The 24,014-nt window shown below is 69.6% G+C and overlaps 6 protein-coding genes and 1 long non-coding RNA gene across 7 annotated transcripts; 3 read left to right on the forward strand and 4 right to left on the reverse strand.

Moving 5' to 3' along the window:
* Positions 1 to 909: 909 nt before the first annotated feature.
* GADD45GIP1 (GADD45G interacting protein 1) lies at positions 910 to 2,343 on the forward strand. The gene is made up of 2 exons (XM_080608631.1): positions 910 to 1,271; positions 1,743 to 2,343. The coding sequence occupies exons 1-2, from the start codon at positions 952 to 954 to the stop codon at positions 2,077 to 2,079; spliced, it is 657 nt and encodes a 218-aa protein (XP_080464757.1). The 5' UTR covers positions 910 to 951; the 3' UTR covers positions 2,080 to 2,343.
* RAD23A (RAD23 homolog A, nucleotide excision repair protein) lies at positions 2,313 to 7,030 on the reverse strand. The gene is given in 10 exon segments (XM_080608630.1): positions 2,313 to 2,790; positions 3,380 to 3,535; positions 3,621 to 3,751; positions 4,119 to 4,194; positions 4,290 to 4,417; positions 4,775 to 4,830; positions 5,118 to 5,197; positions 5,199 to 5,309; positions 5,429 to 5,590; positions 6,852 to 7,030. Coding segments are annotated over 10 exon segments (1,086 nt in total). The 5' UTR covers positions 6,924 to 7,030; the 3' UTR covers positions 2,313 to 2,676.
* Positions 7,031 to 7,183: 153 nt separating this feature from the next.
* Positions 7,184 to 10,574, reverse strand: CALR (calreticulin). The gene is given in 10 exon segments (XM_080608628.1): positions 7,184 to 7,720; positions 7,847 to 7,939; positions 8,048 to 8,191; positions 8,276 to 8,313; positions 8,316 to 8,388; positions 8,472 to 8,681; positions 8,773 to 8,867; positions 8,961 to 9,164; positions 9,290 to 9,391; positions 10,397 to 10,574. Coding segments are annotated over 10 exon segments (1,248 nt in total). The 5' UTR covers positions 10,494 to 10,574; the 3' UTR covers positions 7,184 to 7,528.
* An 822-nt stretch (positions 10,575 to 11,396) lies between these two features.
* Positions 11,397 to 14,797, forward strand: FARSA (phenylalanyl-tRNA synthetase subunit alpha). Its single transcript, XM_080608629.1, has 13 exons — positions 11,397 to 11,582; positions 12,209 to 12,346; positions 12,441 to 12,539; positions 12,649 to 12,767; positions 12,880 to 12,972; positions 13,061 to 13,189; positions 13,277 to 13,392; positions 13,485 to 13,569; positions 13,656 to 13,755; positions 13,841 to 14,009; positions 14,093 to 14,170; positions 14,437 to 14,551; positions 14,636 to 14,797. Exons 1-13 carry the CDS (start codon positions 11,427 to 11,429, stop codon positions 14,739 to 14,741), a joined length of 1,503 nt encoding a protein of 500 aa, XP_080464755.1. The 5' UTR covers positions 11,397 to 11,426; the 3' UTR covers positions 14,742 to 14,797.
* A 78-nt stretch (positions 14,798 to 14,875) lies between these two features.
* On the reverse strand, positions 14,876 to 17,910 carry LOC308186525. The gene is made up of 4 exons (XR_013944095.1): positions 17,782 to 17,910; positions 17,097 to 17,288; positions 15,325 to 15,864; positions 14,876 to 15,203 (listed from the first exon to the last, which is right to left on the reverse strand). It is a non-coding gene; the product is annotated as an uncharacterized lncRNA (long non-coding RNA).
* On the forward strand, positions 17,133 to 19,191 carry SYCE2 (synaptonemal complex central element protein 2). The gene is made up of 3 exons (XM_080608632.1): positions 17,133 to 17,246; positions 17,904 to 18,106; positions 18,779 to 19,191. The coding sequence occupies exons 1-3, from the start codon at positions 17,135 to 17,137 to the stop codon at positions 18,971 to 18,973; spliced, it is 510 nt and encodes a 169-aa protein (XP_080464758.1). The 5' UTR covers positions 17,133 to 17,134; the 3' UTR covers positions 18,974 to 19,191.
* Positions 19,192 to 19,338: 147 nt separating this feature from the next.
* Positions 19,339 to 23,944, reverse strand: GCDH (glutaryl-CoA dehydrogenase). The gene is made up of 11 exons (XM_080608627.1): positions 23,842 to 23,944; positions 23,641 to 23,729; positions 23,324 to 23,458; positions 22,428 to 22,490; positions 21,571 to 21,741; positions 21,361 to 21,490; positions 20,411 to 20,630; positions 20,216 to 20,319; positions 20,005 to 20,130; positions 19,749 to 19,909; positions 19,339 to 19,668 (listed from the first exon to the last, which is right to left on the reverse strand). Exons 2-11 carry the CDS (start codon positions 23,720 to 23,722, stop codon positions 19,580 to 19,582), a joined length of 1,281 nt encoding a protein of 426 aa, XP_080464753.1. The 5' UTR covers positions 23,723 to 23,729; positions 23,842 to 23,944; the 3' UTR covers positions 19,339 to 19,579.
* Between the last annotated feature and the right edge of the window lie 70 nt (positions 23,945 to 24,014).

Below are 24,014 nucleotides of genomic sequence, written 5' to 3' on the forward strand. Positions count from 1 at the left end.
CACGGCTGGGCAGGAAGGACCTGGCGGGGGGGGGGGGCACAAACGCCCCCCCCAGGGCAGAACCACCGGAAGAACAAAGGCAGCGGCGCGGGAACCGCAGAGGCCCCAAAATCGGGCAAAACTGCCCCAAAACCCGGCTGCCTTCCAGCCCCTCCCACACCCCCCCCCCCCCCCCCGACACCTGAGGCCGCGGGGGGGAGCGGGGGGGGGCCGGGTCCCCACGGCAGGGGAGGCCCGGGGGAGGTTTGGGGCGATTTCAGGGGATTTTGGCTCCGGTTAGCGGCGGTTTTTCACCGCCTGCCGAGGCCTGGAAGCCATTAGGGCCCCCCCGGCCCCCCCCCGGCCCCGCGGCTCGAGCCAAAGGAGGGGGGGGGGTGGCCCCGCCCCCCCCCGTCTGCTGTAGGGCCCGGGGGGGGGGCCGGGGGGGGAGGGGAGCCTGAGCCCAACCCCCCCAGGGGGGGCCCACGCGTTGGGGGCGGTGTGGGAGGGCCCCCCCCGGTCACCCCAAATATCGGGGCCCCCCAACACTACCCCAAATATCTTCGCCCCCCCCCCCCGGTCACCCCAAATTTCCCCCCCGTCACCCCATATATTGCCCCCCCCCCATTTCGCCACCCCCCCGGGTCACCCCAAATATCGCCCCCCCGTCACCCCATATATTGCCCCTCCCCCAAATTTTGCCCCCCCCCCCACGGGTCACCCCAAATATCGCCCCCCCCCCGCGGCACCCCGCAAATATCGCCCCTCCCCGGGGTCACCCCAAATATTGTGTCCCCCCCCGGCCTGCAACCACCCCCTTCTCCACCTCACCCCCTCCCCCCGGCTTCCTGCCCTCCCCCTCCACCTCCCGGCCCCGCTTCCGCCCTCACCTTCACCCACTTCCGCCCGCACCTTCACCCGCTTCCGCCCTTCTCCCTCCCGCCCGACGCCACTTCCGCCCCGCCGCACAAGATGGCGGCGCCCACTCTGCGGGGCCTGGCGCTGGGCCTGGCCCGGGCCGCGGTCCCGGTGCGGCCGTACCGGGCGCCTCCGCTGCGGCCCCGCGCGGTTCCCCCGCCGCCGCCGCCGGGGGCCGAGGAGCAGCGGGCGGCGGCGCGGCGCTTCGGGAGGCTGGGGGAGGCGGCGGGGGTCGCGCCGGAGCGGCTGTGGCCCAGCCCCGGGGAGCTGCGGGAGCGGGAGGCGGAGGAGCGGGAGTGGGAGCCGCCGCTGCGGGACGTGGAGGCGGAGCTGGAGCGGCGGGAGCGGGAGGAGGCGAGGCGGAGGGAGGAGAGGTGGGGACCGGGACGGGGCTGGGGGATAGCGGGAAGGGGGGGGCCACCGGGAGAACCGGGGATTGGGGGGGCCGGGGATGGGGGAGGGGCACCGGGAGAACCGGAGACTGGGGGGGGGGCACCGGGAGAACCGGAGAGGACTGGGACCGGAGGGGGGGGGATACCGGGGATTGGGGGGAGGGGGGGGAGCCGGGGGTGGCACCGGGAGGACCGCAGAGGGCTGGGACTGGTGGGGGGGGACCAGGGATGGGGGGAGGGTACCGGGAGAACCGGAGGGGGCTGGGACCTGGTGGGGGGGCGGCGACACCGGGGACAGATGGGAGGGGAGACGGGACCGGGGGGGGGGGGCAACCGGGAGTCCCCTCGGGTTCCGTCAGGAAGCAGCGGGGCAGATGCCGGGGGGTGTGTATGGGGGGGGGCAGGTCCCGGTGTCCCCCCCGACCCCCCCCCGGTCCCGTCCCGTCCCCGCAGGCAGCGGCTGGTGGCGCGGAGCCTGGCGGCGATGCCGGCGGCGGTGGCGGCCTGGCGGCAGGAGCGGGCGGAGGCGCGGGAGCGGAGGCTGCGGGAGGCCGCCCGGCGGCAGCGGCTGCTGGCGGAGGCGGGGGCGCGCCTGGGGGCCCCCCCCCGGCCCGGAGACCCCCGGGCGCAGGCGCTGCTGCAGGACCTGGAGCGGGAGGAGCGGCGCCGCGAGAAGCGGCAGCGGCGGCAGGAGCGTGAGGAGGCCGCACGCAGTGCCCTGGCCGCCGCCGAGGCCGCGGCCTCCCAACGCCCCCCCGGTGCTCCCGGGGCGGAAGAGGCCCCCCCGTAGCAGCGCCAAACGGAGACCCCAACCCCCCCCCCCAAAAAAAACAGGAGCGGGATGGGGGTGTGCCCCCCAAAATCCCTCGGGGGGCGCTGGGCCGACTGCCCCCCCTCAGCCCAAAGCACACCCAAAAGGCCTCGTTCCTTCCCCAAAAGGCCCCGTTCTTCCCCCAAGAGGCCGCCTCCTTTCCCCAAAATCTCTCCTTTTTCCCCCAAAAGCTCTGGGCGCTCGCACGCGGGCCGGGTTTAAAATTCTGCGTTTAATCTCTTTCCCCGAGCTGTTTCCTTTGTGTTCTGTTTTTTTTTGTTTTTTTTTTTTAATCTCCCGCGGGGCCGCCCTCCCCCCCCAGGGCCAAATGGGGGAGGGGAATTTGGGGAGGGGGGGGAGGAATTTGGGGGGGGGGGGGGCACAGGGAGGAAGCGTTTGTCCGGAGCGGGCCCTGGGGGGGGGGCTGCACCCATCGCTGCCCCTCCCTCGGGACGTGGTGGGGCCCAAGGGGGGGGTCCCGGCCTTGCCCCTCCCCGCGGCCCCCCCCCAGGGGCGAGGCTGTGCAGCCCCTGGGGGGGGCGTGGGGGGGTTCCCGGCCCCCCCCCGGCGTCGGTCTCAGTCGTCGTCGAAGTTCTGGCTGAGCAGGAAGTTGGCCGCCAGGTTCTCGTTCTTCTCGCAGGCGAAGTAGGCCTGGATCACCAGGCTCTCGGGGAAGCCCAGCGCCTTCAACTGGGGGGGGCGCAAAGGGGGAGGGGGGGCGTTCACTCTGGGCCCTACTGATGCCCCCGCCTCCCCCCCACCCTCCCGCAGAGCTACCGCTCGCCCCCGTGGGACGGCAACACTACAACAGGGCCCAGCCCAGCCTGTGCTGTGCTTCGGAGTGTTTACCCTGGTCCCTACTGATGGCCGGGAAGCAGTTACCCCGCTTTAAATCGGGTTTCTCACCAATTATTCATTTTCCTGCTAATTATTGTACCTGTTACTGCTCCTACCGCTGCTCCCCGGTACCCCATTGCCACTAAGTCGGGCTCCAAAAACCACTGGGAGCCTCCCCTCTCCCTCCCAGCGTTAACTCTGGCCCCTGCTGATGGCTGCTCCCCCGTTAACTCTGGCCCCTACTGATGGCTGCCCCCCGTTAACTCTGGCCCCTACTGATGGCTGCCCCCCGTTAACTCTGGTCCCTACTGATGGCTGTCCCCCCATTAACTCTGGCCCCTACTGATGGCTGCTCCCCCCCGTTAACTCTGGCCCCTACTGATGGCTGCCCCCCGTTAGCCCTGCCCCCCACTGATGCCCGCCCCCCCCGCGCCCCCCTTACCCTTTCTATGGCTTCTTTTTCCTGAGGCGTCACTTGGATGTAGTTCATCTGCGGGGACTCGTCCCCGATGGCACCCATCTCGCCCTCGAGGTCGCCCAGCTCCCCCAGCGGCTCGTTCAGCATCTGGATGAACTGCTCCTGGTGCTGGCTGATTTGCTGGGGGGGGGGGAGGAGGACAGGGTGAGCTGGGGGTCCCTGGGGGGCGGGTCTGGGGGGGGTCCCGGGGCGGGGGGCACGGTACCTGCAGGAGCTGGGGGTTCTCCTGGCCCAGCTGCTGGAGCAGGGCGGGCAGCAGGGCCGGGTTCTGCTGGATCACCTGCCGCATGTTCTGGAACTGCGGCTGCTCCCGCAGGAACTCCAGCGGGTTCTCCCCTGGGGGGGTGGGGCAAGGGGGCGGGGCGTGGGGGCGGGGCCTGTGCAGGCCACGTCCACCCCAGCATCGACCACGCCCCCTTTAGCCGAGACACGCCCATAAAGGGGTGGGGGCAGCGGTAAGCCGCACCCCTGCACAATGAGCTGCCCACCCCAAAGGAGGGGGGCGGAGCTTCGGGAGGGGGGCGGAGCTTCCCCAGGAGGGGGCGGAGCTTCCATCCAGGCCACACCCCCACCCACTAACCCCACCCCATAAACGGAGAAGCCCCGCCCCTGGCTCCGCCCACCCACACCCATCAGGGGGCGTGGCCACACCTGACCCCTCCCACTAGGGGCGTGTCCCGCAGAGGCCCCGCCCCCCACCGACCTTCAGGCGGGGGCTGCTCCGGGGGGCGGCTCTCCTGCACCGGCGGCCGCTCGGGCTCGGGGCTCCCGGGGATGCCCTGGGGGGGGGGGGGGCACAGAGGGTGAGGAGGAGGTCGGGGGGGTCCCGCACCCCCCCGTAGCCCCCCCCAGCAGCCCCCCGGCCCCCGCTCACCGTCAGCAGGTACTCGACGGCGCGGTGGGGGTTGTTGTAGCTGGCGCGCAGCGCGGCCACCACCCGCTCGCGCTCGTAGCCCATGGACATGATCTCGGTCAGCATCGTCTCGTACTCCGAGCCCGTCACTGCGGGGAGGGTCAGCGCCACCCCCTGACACCCCCCCACATTCCCCAAAACCCTCGGCCAGAGCCGCACCGCCCTACCCCTACCCAAAAATCCTCCCCCAGCTCCGTTCCCCCCCCCCCAACACCCCCCAGAAGACCCCAATTCCTTGCCCTTATTTTGACCCCCCCCATAACGTGCCCCCCCCAGACCCTCCCCACCCTCTCAGACCCTCCCCACCCCCACCCCCCCACCTCCTCACCCCCCCATCCCCCACTTACCAAACCCCTCCTCGCGCTCCCCTGCTCCTGGAGCCCCCCCCCGACCCCCCCATCCCCCTGCAGACCCCCCCCCGCACTCCCCCCCCCCCCAGCACCCACCGAGGGTGGAGGCAGCGTCGGCCGAGCGCCCCGCACCACCTGGGGGGGGAACAGAGCTGCGAATTCAAGAGAGAGACATGGCAGCGGGGCTGTCCGAGAGACCTCACCAGCCCCCCCCCCCCCCCCAAAAAAAATCCTCCATACCCCCCCCACCCATCCCCCTTCCCCTATAACACCCCAAATCCCCCTTCATACAGCTCTCGCCCCCCCCAAATCCCCTAAATCTCCCCAAAATCCCCCCTCTGCTTGACCCCAAAACCCCCCAGCTAACAACGAGGGGAGGGGGCAAACAAATTTAACACCACCCCCCCCCCCCCGTTACAAACGACCCCCTCCTCCTTACCCCGCTGCGGGCTCCGCCGCTGTGAGCGGGGGGAGGTCCTGGGGGGCCGGCTCCTCGCTGGGGGCCGCTGGCGGCGGGGGGGGGGACGGCGTCAGCAGCCGGGGGGGGCCCCGGCGCCGGGGGGGGGTCCGAGGCGGCGGCGGCAGCTGCAGCGGCTTCGGGCGCTGCGGTGCCCAGCGCGGCGGCTTTGGCCTGCGGGAGGGGGGGGTGAGCGGGGGGGTTTGGGGATGGGGGGGGTCGGGGGGGGTCAAGGGGGGGATTTGGGGGGGGTTGGGGGGGGTCAAGGGGGGGATTTGGGGGGGGGGGGGCACCTTGGTGACCATGACGACGACGAAGTTCTTCTCGTCGATGCGGTACTCGCGGATGGGCACCTCGTCGCTCAGGATCTTGCCCGCGTAGATCAGCTTCTGGCCCGCCACGGGGAAGGCGTCGCTGCCCTTCTCCGCCTCGATCTTCTCCTTCAGCGCCCGCACCTGGGGGGGGGCAAAGGGGGGGTCACCGCAGAAGGGGGGGGCACTGCGGAAGGGGGAAGGCAACCCGAAACGGAGGGGTACCCCAAAAGGAGGAGGGCAACCCAAAAAAAGAAAGTCACCCCAGAAGCAGGGACACCCCAAAAGGAGGGGGGCAGCCCTAAAGGGGGACATCACTCTATACGGAGGAGGAACACCCCAAAAGAGGAGGATTACCCCCAAAAGAGGGGGATTACCCCCAAAAAGCAAGGGTACCCCAAAACAGGAAAATCACCCCAAATGGAGGAGCATCACCCCAAAAGCAGGGGCACTCCAAAAGAGGAAAATCACCCCAAACTGAGGAGCGTCACCCTAAAATCAGGAACATCCCTAAAGAGGGAGGCCGCCTCAAAAGTAGAGACACACAAAAAGGGGTAGATCACCCCAAATAGAGAAGGATCACCCCAAAAGCAAGTGCACCCCAAAAAACAGGGACATCCCTAAAGGAGATTACCCCAAACGGAGGAGGCTCACCCCAAAAGCAGGGGCGCTCCAAGAGGGGGAAATGATCCCAAAAGCAGAGAAACCCCAAAAGGGAAAAATCACCCCAAAAGCGAGGGGTGACCTAAAAGCAGAAGATTGCCCCCCAAAAGCGAAGGGGGGGGCACGTCCTTGTGGGCGGCAACCACCGGGGGGGGGCTGCCCCGAGCTCCCCCAGCCCCACAGGGCTCCGCGGGGCCCCCCCGGCCCTAAAACCACGGCCCCTTGGGGGGGGGGGGAGGCAAGGGGGGCTTGGACTGCACCGCTTGGGGGGGGCGATGCCGGGGGGAGGAGGGACTGGGATTGCCCCATTTTGGGGGGGGGAAAGAGGGGGGCTGGGACTCCCCCATTTTGGGGGCGACGCCGGGGGGAGGAAGGGGGGTTGGGGGGGGATGGAAAGGGAGGAGGGGGAGGGGGGGGAGGAGGCCTGCCCCATTTCGGGGGGCTGGGGGGGCCGCAGGATGCGGGGGGGCCGCACCACTGGGGGGGGAAGAGAGGGGGGTATACCAGAGGGGGAGGGGAAGGAGGGGAGGGCTGCACCGTTGGGGGGGGGGGCTGCACCCCCCGCCCGCCCCCTGCATCCATGGGGTGACCCCGAGCCTCCCCCCAAACCGAATCCCGTCCCCCCCCGCCCCGGGTCGTACCACAGCGGGGGGGGGGGGCGCCCCCAACCCCCCCCCGCCCCGCTCCTCCCCCCCTCCCGGGCCTGCCCCTCCCCCTCCCCGGGGCCGCCCCCCCCCCGCACCGTCTCGTGCGGCTCCATGCGGATCTTGAAGGTCTGCTGCTGCAGCGTCTTCAGCGTCACGGTCACCGCCATGGCGGCGGCGGCGGCGGCTCCTCCCGGCGGCCCCACAACATGCAACTCACGCCGCCGCCATCTTAGGCGCCCCGCCGCTTCCGCCTCACGTGACGCGCGGCCGGAACTTGCGTCACGCCGCCGCTCCCCCCTCCCCCCCGCGCGGCCGCCGCCGTCACGTGACGGGGTGGTGGCGGCGGCGCGGTCACGTGACGCGCGGCGCGCACAAAATGGCGGCGCGCGGGGAAGATGGCGCGGGCGGACAGAGCGGAGGCGAGGCGGAGGGGCCGGGACGAGCTTTAATTTAACACAAACCGCAGCGCGGCCACCGACGGGCGCGGGGGGCGCCCCCACCCCACCCCCAACCCCCTCCAAGCCCTCCCCCCCGGCACCGGGGCCGCGTCCCCAACCCTCCCCCCCCCGGTACCGGGCCCGGTGCCGTTCCTGAGTCCTCGCCCCGCGCCCCCCCGGGCGGCCCCGGCGCCGCCCCCTCCCCCCGGGCCGGGAGGGGCCGCCCGTTAAAAAACCGAAGTCCAGGTCTCACAGAGACATTACGCTCGCTCCCCGCGGGGTCGGGGCGCTGCCCCGGCGGGGCCCGGTGCGGCGGGACCGGGGCCTCCCACCCCTCACAGCTCATCCTTGGGGGCCGCCCCCGCGTCCTCCTCCTTCTCCGCCTCCTCGTCTTCATCATCATCCTCCTCATCGTCATCCGCGTCCCCCTCCTCATCCCCCTCCTCCTCCTTGCGCTGCTTGTCCTCCTCCTCCTGCTTCTTCCGCTGCTCCTCGTCCTGCTGCTCCTTCATCTTCCTCTCCGCCTCCTGCGGGGCGCGGGGGGGTCAGCACAGCACCCCAAGGCGGGGACACGGGGGGGGCACCGTGGCACCCCCAACGCACCCGGGACATGGGGGGAAGCCGGCTCCTTGTGTGTGCATCCCCCCCCGTACCTTGGTGGCCCCCCAGGTGTCGTTGCCGAACTCCTCAGCAAACTTCTCGTCATCCGTGATGAGGAAGTTGTCGAAGATAGTGCCCGATTTCACCTAGGGCAGAGCAGGGGGAGCTCAGCGGGACCCCCGGGGTGTTGTGGGGATTGAGAGGACCCCCAGAAAGCCACGGGGGGCACCCCCAGCCCCAGCCCCTCCTCCCACCTGCCACAGGTCGAGGCCGATGACACCGAAGCTGTCATAGGCGTAGATGCTGGGGTCGGGCGTGTACTCGGGGTTGTCGATCTCGGGGTGCACCCACTTCCCCTTGTAGTTGGGGTTGTCGATCTGCCGCGGCCTCCACTCGCCCTGGGGGGGGGTCATAGGCAATGTTGAGAGGGGCACGGCCCCACCCTGGCTCCCCAGGGACCCCCGGGGGGCGCCGGGCTTCACCTTGTACTCGGGGTTCTGGATGACGGGGGGCTCCCACTCCCGTCCATCTCCTCGTCCCAGTCCTCCGGCTTCTTGGCGTCGGGGTCAGGGATGTGCTCAGGCTTGTCCCAGTCCTGGGGGGCAAAAACGGGGAGGGGGGTCAGGGCTCTGCCATAGGCCTCCCACGTCTCCCCCCAGCCCCCCGGGCGCCCCCCACCTCAGGCTTGGAGTCCTCGGGGTCGTCGATCTTGGCCCGCTCATCCCAGTCGTCGGGCTTCTTGGCCTCGGGGTCCTTGATCTTCTTGGGGGGCAGGAAGTCCCAGTCGTCCTCCAGGCTCCCCGACTCCACCTTGCTGTTGTCGATCTTCACCTCGTAGGTGTTGTCGGGGCGCACGATGAGGGTGTAGAGGTGGGTGAACTCGTCGTCCTGCGGGGGAGAGGGCGCTCAGCGGGGCCGGGCTCCTCCCCACAGCACCACCGGGAGGGGCTGAGCCCCCGCCCCGCGCCCCCCCACGCACCTTGCAGCGGATGTCCTTGTTGATGAGAACGTTCTTGCCCTTGTAGTTGAAGATAACGTGCACCTTCTTGGTGCCGGGGCCGCAGATGTCAGGGCCTGGGGGGGGACAGAGGGGTTATGGGGGGGGGGAAACGAGCCTGCCGCTGCCGGGGGGCAGCCGGGGGGCAGCACGGGGGGGCAGCAACGCACCGAACATGATGTTGTACTCCGAGTCGCCGTGCATGTCCTCCTGGCTCAGGCCGGCCGGGAAGAGCTTGACGTAGCCACCGCCACAGTCGATGTTCTGCTCGTGCTTCACCGTGAACTGCACCACCAGCGTCTTGTCCCGGTTGCTGAAGGGCTCGAAGCGGGACGAGAGGGCGTAGAAGCGCGCGTCCTGGCTCGTCTGGATCCCTGCCGGGGCACCAAAACCCACCCATGCTGAGCCCTGACCAGCACCGGCCCCCCCCAGCAGCCCCCAGCCAAGGCTGTAACAAGCACAAGTTGTTAATTAATTGTCCCCTGGGGTCCGTGCCCACCTTTATCCTTCTCAGCATCGCCGTAGAACTTCCCGGCAGTCAGGACGAAGCGCCCGTAGTCCGGCTTGTGCTTGGATTCCACCCACCGCTGGGTCCAGGCATCTGCAGGAGAGGAGCGCTGAAGACCCCATGCCCCGGCTCCGGTCCTCCCCCAGCAGAAGGAAATGGGTTCTGCCCCTCCCCGCAGGGCCGGAAGTGGGGCGGCTCCCGGCCACCTGCACAGCCCCGCGCTGGCTTTTCACGCTCCAGAGCGGCCTGTCAGGATTGCTGCCTGCCCACCTGCAGCCACAACGATAAGGGAGGGGACCCCGTGTCCCCTGCCTCGCTGGAAGCTTGGGGGAGGCAGAAATAAGGCTCCGGGGCTGTCCCTTGCTGCAGGGCTGCAGCAGGATTTAGGGCTCCAGACAAGAATGAACCCACAGTGAGAGCCAGCTCCCATCCCACGCCACCCCCGTGGGGGAACACCCTGCTCGGGGCGGTTCTGCCCCACTGAGCAGCCTCCTTCCCTCGCGGGGCCACTCCTCGGCCCCGGCCCTTTGTCCCCTGCGGCTGAACGGGGGCCACTTTGCCCCCGCAGCCCTCTCAGGCCCCCGCTCCCCAGCCCAGGTGAGGCCAGCTGGAACACGTCCCCCCAAAACATCCAAACCAGGAGAACCCCGAGGCCCTCACGCCCCCCGTACAACCTGCCTCCCTGCAGCCCCACCTCTCCATCCCTCCCACCTTTCCATAACCCTGATCCCCTCCAGTCCCTGCCCATGTAAACCTCTTCCCCCCGAGCCCCCCTTTTACCCAGGCCATCCCCCCACCACAGCGCCCAACTCCCAGCCTCGGGGCGGCCTCCAAGCCCCCCCATTTCTCCTCAAGCCCCCCCGCAGCCCCTTCCCCTTTTTCCACGGACCCCCTCAGGACCCCAGAGACCCCTCCCTGGCCGCCCCCCATCTCCCTCCCCTCCCCTTTCGCTCCTCCCCCCTCAGGGCCCCCCTCCCTCCCCTTTCTCCCCCTCCCTCCCCTTTCTCCCCCCCCGTTCCCCTCCGGGCCCCCTCCCCTCTCGCCCCTCCCCTCCCGTCAGGGCCCCCTCCCCTCCCCTCCCCTCCCGCCCCCCCTCACCTCCATCCGAGAACTCCTCCCGGAAGAACTCCGTGGGCCCAGCCGCCGCCAGCGCCAGGAGGGCGGCGAGCAGGAGGGGGAGGCCGAGGCGGCTCATGGCGGCGGCGCGGTCCCACACGGCCCAGTCGGGGCGCACCCTCCCTCCCGGCCCGGCGGAGCCCGGCACTGCGGAGGGGGGTGACGGCGATGGCGCCTTTTATACGCCCGCCGCCCCTCGGCCCGCCCCCGGACGCTGCCCATTGGCCGGCGCCCTCGCGGCGCCCGCTACCATTGGCCTACAGCCCGCTGGCCGGCGGCGGCGGCGCCCCCGAACGTTGGCGTCCCAGATGGCCGCTTCCTATTGGCTGAGCCGGGAGGCCAATGAGGAGCGACCACGCGTTCGGAGGGAGACGCCCCCCCCCGCGCTCCCCCCTCCCTCCGCGGGGCGCGTCGCCGCGGTCACGTGGCTGGGGGGGGAGGGCCTGGCCACCTGCGGACCACGTGGGGGGGGGGGGGGGGGGCGCCGGCATCCCATAATAGCACCGCGACGGTGCACGGGGGGGGAACCCAAGGGGTGCCCCCAGCCGGCCTGCGGGGCTTAAGGTCCAAATTGGAGCCGTGATGCAATCAGTGATGACGTCATGTCGCGCGGTGACGTCATGTCGCATGTCGCACCGGGCATGTGCAGGGTGGGGCGAGCCCCCCCCCCCCCCCCCGATGGGGGCGGTGGTGGGGTCCCGGGGGCGTTGCCATGGCAACAGCCTGTAAGGGGGGGCTGTTGTCATGGTAACAGGCCCGGGGATCCCCGCTGTGTTGTGATGTCAGCTAGCTCCCATGACGTCACTTTTAACCTCGTGACGTCACTCTCCACCCTCATAACGTCACAGCCCCTCCCGCCACGCCTCGCGGCCTCCGCCTCCCCGCGGCCCCCAGGCTGCCCCGCCACTCCCAAGATGGCGCCTCCCTCCCGCCGCACTCAAGATGGCGGCGCCCACACGAGGCATGGGGGGAACGCTTCCGGGTGGCGGCGGGAGCGCTTCCGGCCGCCGCGATGTCGCCGAGCGTGGCGGAGCTGCTGCTGCAGCGGCTGGAGCGGGAGCCGCCGGGGCCCGGGGGCGGCCTCTGCAGCCTGGAGGCGGCCGCCGCGCTCGGCCTCGACCACCAGACGCTGGTGGGCGCCGTCAAGAGCCTGCAGGCGCTCGGAGAGGTGGGGGCGCCGCGTCCCGCGGGGGTCGGGGCCCGGTGCCGGCGATCCCGGGCCGGGTGCCTGTTCCCGTCCTGGTGCTGATGCTATTCCCGGTGCCACTGACCCCGGTCCCGGTGCCATTCCCGGTGCCACTGACCCCGGTCCCGGTGCTATTCCCGGTGCCGATCCCGGTCCCCTTCCCGGTCCTGATGCCGGTCCTCTTCCCGGTGCCAGTCCTGGTCCCGGTCCCCCTACTGACCACGCTGCCGCTGCTATTCCCGGTGCCGCTGACCCTGGTGCTAATCCCGGTCCCGGTCCCGGTGCCATTCCCGGTGCCAATACCAGTCCGGGTGCCAATGCCGGTGCCATTTCGGTCCCAGCGCTGATCCTGGTGGACCCGGTGCCGATACCAGTGCCATTCCTGGTCCTAGTCCCGGTGCCGATCCCGGTGATTCCGGTGCTATTCCCGGTCCCGGTGCTAATCCCGGTGCCGATCCGGGACCCATTCTCAGTCCCGGTGCCGATCCTGGTGCCATTCCCAGTCCTATTCCCGGTGCCGGTGCTAATCCCAGTGCCGCTCCCGGTCCTGTTCCCGGTGCCGGTGCTCCCGGTGCCGATGCCGGTGCCATTCCCGGTGCCGCCCACAGGTGATCGAGGCGGAGGCGCGGGCGGCCACGCGCTGGGAGCTGAGCGCCGAGGGCGCGGAGGTGCTGCGGGACGGCAGCCCCGAGGTGCGGCTCTTCCGCAGCCTCCCCGCCGACGGGCTGCCCCAGAGCGACGCCATGGTGAGCGGGGGGGGGGCTACAGGTATGGGGGGGGGTCCCGGGGGGGTTCCCGGGGGTCCTCACCGCCCCCCCCGGTGTCCCCCCCCCCCCGCAGAAGCTGCCCGGTGCCCAGGTGGGCTTCAGCAAGGCCATGGCCAACAAGTGGCTGCGCCTCGACAAGGCGGCGCCCGGCGGCCCCCGCGTCTTCCGCGCCGTGAGTGTCCCCGGCCCCACGCGGCCCCGGTTTGTGTCCCCCCCCCACACCCGGGGGGGGGGCTGGGGGCCACCCACCGGTCCGTCCGTCCGTCTGTCCGTCCCCGCAGGTGGAGGCGGTGCAGGACGCGGTGCAGGAGAGCCTGCGGAGGGTGCAGCAGGGCGACGCCGCCGGCCTGCCCGAGCGCGAGCGCAACGACCTCAAGAGGAGGAAGCTGCTGCTCGAAGTGTGAGCGGGGGCACGGGCAGACCCCGCATCCCCCCCCCCAAACCCCATATCCCCCCCCCCAAAAAAAAAAAACCCTATTCCCCCCCCCAAAAAACCCTATTGCCCCCCCCAGCACCCTCAAGTCCTACTGGATCCGCAAGGGCAGCGCCTTCAGCACGGCGGTGACGCGGCAGGAGACCGACCTGACGCCGGAGATGATCGCGACGTGAGTCTGGGGGCACGGGGGGGGGCCCCAACCGTGCCCCCCCCTCCCCGAATGACCCTATAACCCCCCCCCTGCCCCCCCCCCGCAGGGGCTCGTGGCGCCAGCTCCCCTTCAAGCCCTACAACTTCTCGGCGCTGGGGCTGCCGCCCGCCTGCGGCCACCTCCACCCCCTGCTCAAGGTGCGCTCCCAGCTCCGCCAGATCTTCCTGGAGATGGGGTGAGTGGGGAGGGGGAATAACACACGGGGGGGGGGGGGCTACGACAGCGCAGCCCCCCCCCGAGTGACGCCGCAGCCCCCCCCCAGGTTCACGGAGATGCCCACCGACAATTTTGTGGAGAGTTCTTTCTGGAACTTCGACGCCCTCTTCCAGCCCCAGCAGCACCCGGCGCGGGACCAGCACGACACCTTCTTCCTGCAGGGTGTGCGGGGGGGGCCCGAATCCCCGCTGCCCCCCCCACACCCACCCCGTGCCTCCCAAATCCCCGCTGACCCCCCCCTTTTCCCCCCACAGACCCCGCTGAAGCCCCCGAGCTGCCCGCCAGCTACATGGCCAAGGTGAAGAAGGTGCACTCGCAGGGAGGCTACGGCTCGCAGGGGTGAGCGGGGTGGGTTTGGGGGGGCTCTGCCGCCCCCCCCCGCACCTCCCCCGTAGTGCTGGGACCGAGCTAAGCCCCCCCCCCAGGTACAAATACGAGTGGAAGGTGGAGGAGGCACGGAAGAACCTGCTGCGCACGCACACCACGTCCGCCAGCGCCCGCGCGCTCTACCACCTGGCCTGCCAGGTGGGCCGGGTTTTAGGGAGGGGGCGGAAAAAGGAGCGTGGGGGGGCATTGCCTGACCCCCCCCCCCCCCCCATTTTTTTTCCAGGATAAGTTCACCCCCGTGAAGTACTTCTCCATCGACCGCGTGTTCCGCAACGAGAGCCTGGACGCCACCCACCTGGCCGAGTTCCACCAGGTGGAGGGGGTGGTGGCCGACCGCGGGCTCACCCTGGGCCACCTCATGGGCACCCTCCGGCAGTTCTTCACCAAGCTGGGTACGGGGGGGGCTCGGGGGGGGGGTCACCGGGGCAAGGGCAGGGGGCTGGGGCACCCCCCTGACACCCCTCTTCCCCCCCAGGCATCACCAAGCTGCGTTTCAAGCCGGCCTATAACCCCTACACAGAGCCCAGCATGGAGGTGTTCAGCTACCACGAGGGTGAGGGGCTCCTGCGGGATCCCTGCGAGGCGTGGGGGGGGCTCTGTGTGGGTTTTTTTTTAGGCGGGGGGGTCGGCTCAGCCTCATTCTCTGTGGAATTTGGGGATCAGCTTAACCTCTCCCTCTCCTGTGGGGCTGGGGGCACCCCTGAGGAGCCTGTGACCCTCTGCAAAGTGTGCGGGGGGTTCTGTGGGGTGCCCCGTAGGTGGACGCCCCCCCCCATCTCACGCCCTGTGGGGTGGGGGCCCCCCCTTCTCGCTCTGTAGGCCTGAAGAAGTGGGTGGAGGTGGGGAACTCGGGGGTCTTCCGCCCCGAGATGCTGCTGCCCATGGGGCTGCCCGAGAACGTCTCCGTCATCGCCTGGGGGCTCTCGCTGGAGCGGTGAGTCGAGGGGCAGCCAGGGCCCCCCCCCGGGGCAGGGAGGGCCCAGCCCGGCCCTGCTGACCCCCCCCCATCCTGCTGCAGCCCCACCATGATCAAATACGGCATCAACAACATCCGCGAGCTGGTGGGGCACCGGGTCAACCTGCAGATGGTCTACGACAGCCCCTTGTGCCGCCTCGACGTCTAGAACCCTATTTATCGCCGCTGCCATAAAAACCAGCCCCAATAAACCTCCTTTGCCCAGCCGGGTGCCTCTGAGTGTGCTGGGGGCAGCGACCACGCGTGGGGTGAGGGCTGAGAGAAGGTTTTATTGTGATAGAATGGTTGGGAGGGGGTTTTGGGGGGGAAGGAGCCCTCCTCACCTTTCCGCAGCCCAACACATGGTTGCTGCACCCGTGAGGTACTCGTGGTGCAGAGCCCGGCTGCTGCGGTGAGCCTGGGGGAGGGATGGGGGCCTTGGGGCAGCCCAGGAGCTGGAGTTCCTCATGAGCAGGCTGCATTCACGTCCTGGGGGCTGTGCTGGGGCTTACCGCGTTGGCACTGGAGCATCGTGGTGGCAGCGGCACAGAGGGGTGCGAGTGCCCCAAGCTCCCTCAGCACATCACGCTAGATCTGTCCGTGCTTTTGGCTGGGCACCAGCAGCACCCACCTGCAAAACAACACCCCGAATCAGCGGAGGAGCCTGGAAAGTCCTGGAGGAGACCGGCAGCAGCCCTCCTGAGCCCCTCGGCCACGATCCCCGCCCCAAAACGCCACCTGGACCTACTCACGCCTCATCTCCCCTCACACCGTAATGGCGGCTCTTCCCTCTCCTCACAGCGCGGCCCTTCCCGCCTCTTTTCCTCTCGGCCGCCCATTGGCCAGCCCGCGGCAGAGACGGGCGCTGATTGGCCGGCGCGGGTGCCCGTCACCAGCCGCCCGCCGCCGACCCGCCCACCGTGCTCTCCTCAGCGAGGCCGCGGGGGGAAAATGGCGGGGGAGGCGGCACAGGGTGAGGAACCGGGGCCAGGAACCGGGCCCTGGTGGTTCCCCGCGTGGGGTCGCTGCTCTTGGGGCCCCCTTTTTCCACCCTGGCGCCTGTTCCTGTGAGCCCAACGCCAGGCTGGCCACAAAGGCCCTTGATCCAGGCCCCTCTGGGGGGGCCCTGCTCACCTCATGGCTCCCCCACAGCCCCTGCTGCCATCCCAGCTGCCGTGCTGGTGCCGTGCCCCGGGGCCATCCCAGTGCTGTCCCAGTGCTTGACTGGGCCCTTCTGTGCCCAACGGTGGTGCCTGTGTACGTCAGGCTTCGTGGGGTGTGGAGCGTGGAGTCTGTGAGAATGTGCAAAAAAAACCACTGCCATGTTGGCTAAAACTCACCAGAAGTTTCCAGAAACACCTGTTTGTTCGTCTTCTGCTACTTAATTTTGGGCTCAGTGCTTCAAATGTCTCGTTTAACGCTTTAACCCTTTGGAAAAGTGTAAAATCGGGAGCTCTGCTGGGTGGTGTGGCCTCCCCCCTCCAAAAAGAGCCATTTTTATCGAGGGGGGAGAACCAGGGGGTCTCTGGGCCAGGAGCCCACCTCCGCTTGTCCCCCGGTTTAGTTATTATTATTAATAACCCACAATATTATGGCTAACTGGACATTCCCAAATGTATTCCCTGCAGGCTGCTGAGGAGCTTGGCTGCGGAGGCGTGGGTTCAGACCAAGGTGGGAGCAGCCCCGTCCGTACGGGGATGGGATGGGGACGTGGGGACAGAATGGGGACATAGGGACGGGATGGGGATATAGGGGTGGGATGGGGACATGGGGATGGGATGGGGACATGGGGATGGAATGGGGACATAGGGATGGGATGGGGACGTGGGGATGGGATGGGGATATAGGGATGGAATGGGGACGTGGGGATGGGATGGGGACAGAATGGGGACATAGGGATGGGATGGGGATATAGGGGTGGGATGGGGACATGGGGATGGGATGGGGACATGGGGATGGGATGGGGACGTGGGGACAGGATGGGGACGTGGGGATGGGATGGGGACGTGGGGATGGGATGGGGACGTGGGGACAGAATGGGGACATAGGGACGGGATGGGGATATAGGGGTGGGATGGGGACATGGGGATGGGATGGGGACATGGGGATGGGATGGGGACGTGGGGACAGAATGGGGACATAGGGATGGGATGGGGACGTGGGGATGGGATGGGGACGTGGGGACAGAATGGGGACATAGGGATGGGATGGGGACGTGGGGATGGGATGGGGACGTGGGGACGGGATGGGGACATGGGGATGGGATGGGGATATGGGGATGGAATGGGGACGTGGGAATGGGATGGGGATATGGGGATGGGATGGGGATATAGGGATGGAATGGGGACGTGGGGATGGGATGGGGACAGAATGGGGACATAGGGATGGGATGGGGATATAGGGGTGGGATGGGGACATGGGGATGGGATGGGGACATGGGGATGGGATGGGGACGTGGGGACAGGATGGGGATATGGGGACATGGGGACAGGATGGGGACATGGGGACATCACCCCATGCCCACCGCAGGCTGATGTCTCCCTGCCACCCCACCAGGCCACCATGGCACATCAGGAGCATGAGGACCCGGAGCTGGAGCCGGAGGAGATGCAGAGCAACAGCTCCTTCTTCACCGGTTTGGGCAGAGACGAAAACCCTGGCGAGGACCCCTCGAGGTAGGAAGCTTTGCACCTGCCAGGGGGCTCCTGATTTTAACCTAAATCAGGGGAAAAAAGGTGCTGCGTGTCAGGAATGACAACCCTTCAGGCAGAGCGGCAGGGGCAGGCTGAGCTCGGTGACACCACGGGGCCCAAATCTGATAACTCACAGGGCACCGTGTCCGTTAGTGAGATTTCCTCCTTTAATAACGTCGTCTTTCCTAATTAACATAACCGGCTGGCCAGCTCGCTTCTGATAGCGGGGCCCGTTGCGCTGCGGCGTGGATGCACGCCTCAAAGGGGGAAACGGTTTGGGGAAGCCCAGCCCCAGCGCCTGCCTTGCTGCTCGGTGCAGGGCAGGATTGGGCAAATCGGCCGTTTCCATGCTCCCCCTGCCCCCTGCTTGCCAGTGCGGGTTGGGGCGCGCCTGTCACTGCCCTGGCAAACGCCACGAGTGCCCCCCAGCCCGGGCAAAGTCACTCGCTGCCTTAGTGAGAGCCACCGCAGGAGCCGCTGGGGTGAATTAGCTCCCTGGGAATTAGACTCATTTACTGTTGGCCGTGCAGCCGGGGTTTCCTCGAGCTCTGCCTGCCTTTGCTTCCCCAAACGGCCCCGCTGAGGCTGGCTTTGGCCATGGCTCTGCCTTCGCCCCTGACCCGCGGGTGCTGTGTTTGGGCCGAGGACGGAGCCGCCAGCCGCCGGCCCCCCGCTGGGCTCGGGGGCTCTGGACGGCCAGGCCTCCCGCTACTTCGCGGCGCTGGACTCTAGCGTGGGCGACCTGCGGCAGCGAGCGCAGCGCCTCATCGACAGGGTGAACGAGAGCCGCAAGGAGGACCACACCGTGATGAGCGGCTTCCGCGAGAGCCTGCTGCTGAAGGTGCGTGGGGGGGGGGGGGGGCGCGCGGCTGCCCAGCGCCTGCTCGCCGCGTTTAATTGCGTTATTCCGCCCGAATTAAGTCGTGGGGACGGCGAGAGGAGGTGCTGCGGACGGGCGGCGTCCCGCGAGGCGCCGGCGCCAGCTGCAGAGCCTGGTGTGCGGCTGCACCGGCGGGGGGGGGCCCGGCCCCTCCGGGGCGGCTGCAGCTGCCTCCAGATCTGCTTTAGGGGGCGGAGGGGACGCCGCCCGCCCCCCGTCCCCGTCCCCGCGCTGCTGCTGCCTGTCCTCGGTGTCCTTGCTTGGCCGCGTGCCGCGCCGGACTTTGCTCCCTCTGCCATCCCCGCGGACGGGGGGGTGGGAACGGGGGGGGGGGCTCCGGGCCGCCTGCGCCCCCCGCGCGCAGATGGCAGCCAGGCCCCGGCAGCTGCGGCTGGGGGGACCCCGCGCTCGGTGGCTACCGCGGCCGGTGCTCCGGCTACCGTGGGCGCAGCTGGCGGCGGCGCCGGCCAAGCGGGGCCGGGAGCTGTGCCAGCGCGGCGGCCGCAGCTGCCACCCCCCCGGGGACGGGGCCGGCTGTGCCTGCGGCGCTGCCAGCGCCTCCGCCCCCTGTCCCCAGTGGCCCGATTTTTATTTTCCCCCCCACCCCGCCCCCCCTTTTTTTTTTCCTGGAAGGTGTCCGACCTGGCCGAGCAGCTGGAGGAGCAGCTCTTCCAGCTCTACAGCCTGCACAACGAGCAGATCCAGGAGCGCCTGCACGAGCTGGCCGAGGTGATGGAGCGCGTGCGGCAGGCCGAGGACGAGCTGCAGCAGGTCTGCCGCACCGTGGAGGCCGCCTACAAGGACCTGTGCCTGCAGCCCGAGGCGTGAGCGGGGCCCCCCGAGCCCCTGGGGAGCCCCCCGAGCCCGCGGGGAGCCCCCCACACGCAGCCCCCAGCCCCAGCAGCGGGGGCGTTACGGCCGCGCCGGGCCAGCTGCTCCTTCGCGGGCAGAGAAATGAGGAATATCAGCCCGAAATCGCCTTTTCCGCGGGCTGTTGGTGTTCGGTTTTTAACACAATTAAAACAAAAAGAACAAAAGACCCCAAACAGGCTCCGGAAGGTTCCTCCGAAGGGCCTCGCCTCGGCACAGCCCGCCTCGTGCGGACACGGGGCCCCGTCCCGGCACTCGAACTGCGCCCAGGGGGTCTTAATTACCGCTGATGAGCGCGGCGCTGACGAACAGGCTGGCGCGGGGCAGCTTCTCCAGCCTTTATTGGGGCGGCTGGCGGCGCCGCGCGGACGGGGAAGGCACCGGGGGGGGGGTCACCGAGGTAGAACCGAGCTGCCGGGGCCGGGCGGTGCCACCGGGTCCTGTCGGTGCCACCGGGGCCGCTCGGCGCCACCGGGTCCGAGCGGCGCAGCGCCCTGAGCAGCGCCCTGAGTCCCTCAAGTCCGAGGCGCCGGCCGCGCCGCGCCACACCGCACGCCCCGGCGCCTAGCCGCGCCGCTCTGCCTTGCCGGCGGCGAAGGCCTGGAGCCCCGTGATGGCTCTGCCCAAGATCAGCGCGTGGATGTCGTGCGTGCCTGCGGGCGGGAGGAGCGGCGGGGTCCGGGGGCGCCCGGCGGTGACGGGGGGGTGTCCCCGCGGCCCCCCCCGGCTCTACCTTCGTAGGTGTTGACGGCCTCGAGGTTCAGGAGGTGGCGGATGACGTGGAACTCGTCGCTCACCCCGTTGCCCCCCAGCATGTCGCGCGCCTGCCGGGCGACCTCCAGCGCCTTGCCGCACGAGTTGCGCTTCAGCATCGACACCAGCTCGGGGGCCGCCCTGGGGGGGGGGTGGGGACGCCGACGCTCAAACCCCTGCCCCCCCGGGGGCCCCCCCACCCCGATTTGGGGGCGCGCCTCGCCCCCGGCCCCCACCTGCCCTCGTCCTTGAGGCGGCCGAGGCGCAGGCAGGCCTGCAGCCCCAGGGCGATCTCGGTCACCATGTCCGCCAGCTTCTTCTGCACCAGCTGGTTACGGGCCAGGGGTGCCCCGAACTGCCTCCTGCACGACAAAACGGGGGGGGGGGGGCACGTGGGGGGGTCCCCGCGGGATTTAGGGGCGCCGGGGGGGGCCGGCAGCGCGTTACCTGTCGAGGACGTACTGCCGCGCCGTCTCCAGGCACGCCTCGGCGGCGCCCAGCGCGCCCCAGGCGATGCCGTAGCGAGCGTGGGTCAGGCACCCAAAGGGACCCTTTGGGGGGGGGAACAATCGGCGGGGGGGGGCTCAGCACCCGCTCAGCACCCCCCCAGCGTGTCCCCCCCCCCCCAAAAAAAAAGCTTACGGCCAGGCCGGTGGCGTGGGGCAGCAGGTTCTCCTCGGGCACCTCGACGTCGTCCATCAGGATCATGCCGGTGGCGGAGGCGCGCAGCGAGAACTTGCCATCGATTTTGGGGGTGCTGAGCCCCGCCATGCCCCGCTCCAGCAGGAAGCCGCGGATCTGCCCGTCCTCCTCGCACACCGCCCACACCACGCACACGTCGGCCACCGGCGCGTTGGTGATCCTGGGGGGGGAAATAAGGGGTCGGGGGGGGGGAAAGAGGGTTACGGGGGGGGGAAAAAGAGGGGTTTGGGGGGGGAAAAGGGGGTTACGGGGGGAAAAAGGGGGTTATAGGGGGAAAAAGGTTGGAAAAAAAGGGGATGGGGGAGGAAACGGGGTTACAGGGGAAAAAAAGAGGGGTTTGTGGGGGGAAAAAGGGGGTTATGGGGGAAAAAAAGAGGGGTTTGGGGGGGAAAAGAGGGTTACGGGGGGAAAAAGGTTGGAAAAAAGGGGATGGGGGGGAAAGGGGGTTACAAGGGAAAAAAAGAGGGGTTTGGGGGGGAAAAAAGGGGGATACGGGGGAAAAAAGGGTTGGAAAAAAGGGGATGGGGGGAAAAAGGGGTTGGAAAATCGTGTTGGGGGAGAAAAAAGGGGTTTGCAGTGGGAAAAAAAACGGGGTTAGGGGGTTTGGGAGGGGGAAAAAGAGTTGGAAAAGGGGGTCGGGGGAGAAAAAAGGGGGTTAGAGGGGGGAAAAAGTGGGTCACGGGTGGGGAAAAAAGGGGTCACGGGTGGGAAAAGGGTTGGAAAAAAGGGGTTGGGGGAGAAAAGGGGTTGGAAAATGGGGTTGGGGGGGAAAAAGGGGGTTGGGGGAGGGAAAAGGGGTTGGAAAAAAAGGTGTTGGGGGGGTGAACAAAGGGTTTGGGGGGCTCTGGGCGTGGGGCTGCCCCCCCCCCGGGGCGGTTTTTGGGTCTCACCACGTCTTGGAGCCGCGCAGGCGGTAGCTCTTGGTGGCGGCGTCGTAGCGCGCCCGCGTCTCCATGCCCCCGGGGTCGCTGCCGTGGTTGGGCTCCGTCAGCCCGAAGCAGCCCAGCAGCTCCCCCCGCGCTGGTTGGAAGGGGAGGGGGGTGTCAGCGAGGAGGGGGGGCGGGGGGCTCCCCAACCCCCCCCCCCGCCCCCCGGCTCACCCAGGGGGGGCAGGAAGCGGTCGCGCTGGGCGGGGGTGCCGTAGGCGAGGATGGGGTGCATGACGAGGGAGGACTGCACGCTCAGCACCGAGCGGTACGCGCTGTCCACCCGCTCCAGCTCCCGCGCCACCAGCCCGTAGCCCACCGAGGTGGTCCCGGCGCAGCCGTAACCTGCGGGGGGGGGGGGGGGGGGCAACGGTGCTGCAGGACCCCCCCCCCCCCCATTTTCAGAAGGACCCCACTCGCTGCCGCCCCCCCCCCCCCCCCCCCCCGACCCACCCCAGGGAGGACAGAGCCCGACCCTGACCCCGTCCCTGACCCCGTCCCCGTCCCCGTCCCCCGACCCCAACCCCCTCGTTCCCATCCTGTCCCTCCCAGGACCCTCGGGGGGGGGGGGGGCCAACGTGTCCCCCTCCCACCTGGAGACCACCCCCAAAACGCCCTGAAGCCCCCAACCCCAAAAGGACATCAGCCCCCCCAACCCCCCCCAAAAAAAACCCCTCCCATTTCTCCTGGGGCCACCCCAGATCCCTCCAAAGCCTCCCAGAACCCCCCGGGGGGGGGGGCCCAACACATCCCCCTCCCACCTGGAGACCCCCCCCCAACCCCCTGAAGCCCCCAGGGGACCCCAGCCCCCCCCAAGTCCCCCCCCCAGCCCCTCAAGGACACCAAATCCCCCCCCCCAGACCCCCTCCATTTCTCCTGGGGCCACCCTAGCTCCCTGCAAAGCCTCCCAAGACCCCGGGGGGGGGGGGTCCCAACACCCCCCCCAATGCCACCCTTGACCCCCCCCCCAAAAACTCCTGGACCCCCGCCCTCCTGGGGGGGCCGCAGACCCCCCCGCGCCCCCCCCTCACCTTGGATGGTGGGGCCCAGCAGCCCCAGGGCTCCCATCTCGGTCACGATCTCCCGGTCAAAGACTGTTTTTTTGGGGGGGGGGGGGAAGCAGAGGGGGGGCTGAGCTGGAGGGGGGGGGGGGGGCAGTGGGGACCCCCTTGGCTGGGGGGGCTCCTCCCCCTGCTGCCCCCCCTGTTGGATGCGGGGGGGTATCAGGAGGTGTTGGGGGGGTGTCGGGGGGCATTTGGGGGGGCTGGGGGTATCAGGGGGTATTGGGGGGGGTCTGAGGGTGCTGGGGGGTATTTGGGGGGGCTCTGGGGGTATTTGGGGGGAGCTGAGGGTATTTGGGGGGAGCTGAGGGTATTTGGGGGGGGTCTGGGGAGTATTTGGAGGGGTATTGGGGGGGAGCTGAGGGGTATTTGGGGGGTCTGGGCATATTTGGGGGGATATTTGGGGGGGGTCTGGGGGTATTTGGGGGGTATTGGGGGGGGTCTGAGGATGCTGGGGGGTATTTGGGGGGGTCTGGGGGTATTTGGAGGGGTATTTGGGGGGGATCTGGGGGTATTTGGGGGGTATTGGGGGGGGTCTGAGGGTGCTGGGGGGTATTTGGGGGGGTCTGGGGGTATTTGGAGGGGTATTTGGGGGGGGTCTGGGGGTATTTGGGGGGTATTGGGGGGGAGCTGAGGGTGCTGGGGGGTATTTGGGGAGGTGGAGGTTATTGGGGGGGGCCTGGGGGGGGGGGTGGAGGTTATTGGGGGGGGGGTCTGAGGGTCCTGGGATGTATTGGGGGGGGGGTTGGGGTTGGGGGGGTTATTTGGGGGTGCCGAGGGAGCACATCAGGCTGCGTATTAACGCTCGGGGGGCGTCACGGAGGGAACATCGTCCCGGGGGGGGGTCCCGGGGGGGGTCCCGTTACCCTCGTGCCGGTTGGCGAGCAGCACGCGGGGGGCCAGGCGCTCCTGGCTGTAGCGGCGGGCGGCGTCGCGCAGCAGCCGCTCCTCGGGGCCCAGCAGCTCCTCCAGCCCCAGCGGGTCCCGCCAGTCGAAGGCAGCTGGGGGGGGGGGGGGGGCACCCCACGCGTGACCACCCCCCCGCGTGGGTGCTGCCCCCCCCCCGACCCCCCCTCACCCACCCACCCACCCACGGGAGCCCCCCGCGTGGGCTGAGCTCTGCCCCCCCCTCCAGCCCAGCCCAGCCCAGCCCCACGCGTGGGCCCCCCCCCGCCCCACTCACCACGCGTGGGGGGGGCCGAGCCCCCCCAGCGGACGCCGCTCAGGGCCGGGCGCCGGAACCGGGCGGCGAGGCGGAGCGCCATGGGGGGGCTGCGGGGGGTTGGGGGGCTGAACCTGGGGGTCCCAAAGGACCTCGGGGGCCCCCAGGGGGCCCCCAGGGGGCCCCCCCCAGTGCCCTCCCCCCAAGGACCCCCCCCCGCACCCTGCGAGCTCGGCGGCGGCGAACGGGCCCCGAGGAGCCCTGGGCCGTGACGTCACGGGGGGGGGTGTGACATGGGGGGGGCGGGACGTGGGGGGTGTGGCGGGGGGGGTGTGACATTGGGGGGGGCGTTAACCCTTTCCTGCCCGGAGCGCAGGGCCCGCCCCCCCCCCAAC

Source organism: Anser brachyrhynchus (assembly GCF_964034855.1).
Source record: "Anser brachyrhynchus genome assembly, contig: SCAFFOLD_490, whole genome shotgun sequence".
Taxonomy (NCBI): Eukaryota; Metazoa; Chordata; class Aves; order Anseriformes; family Anatidae; genus Anser; species Anser brachyrhynchus.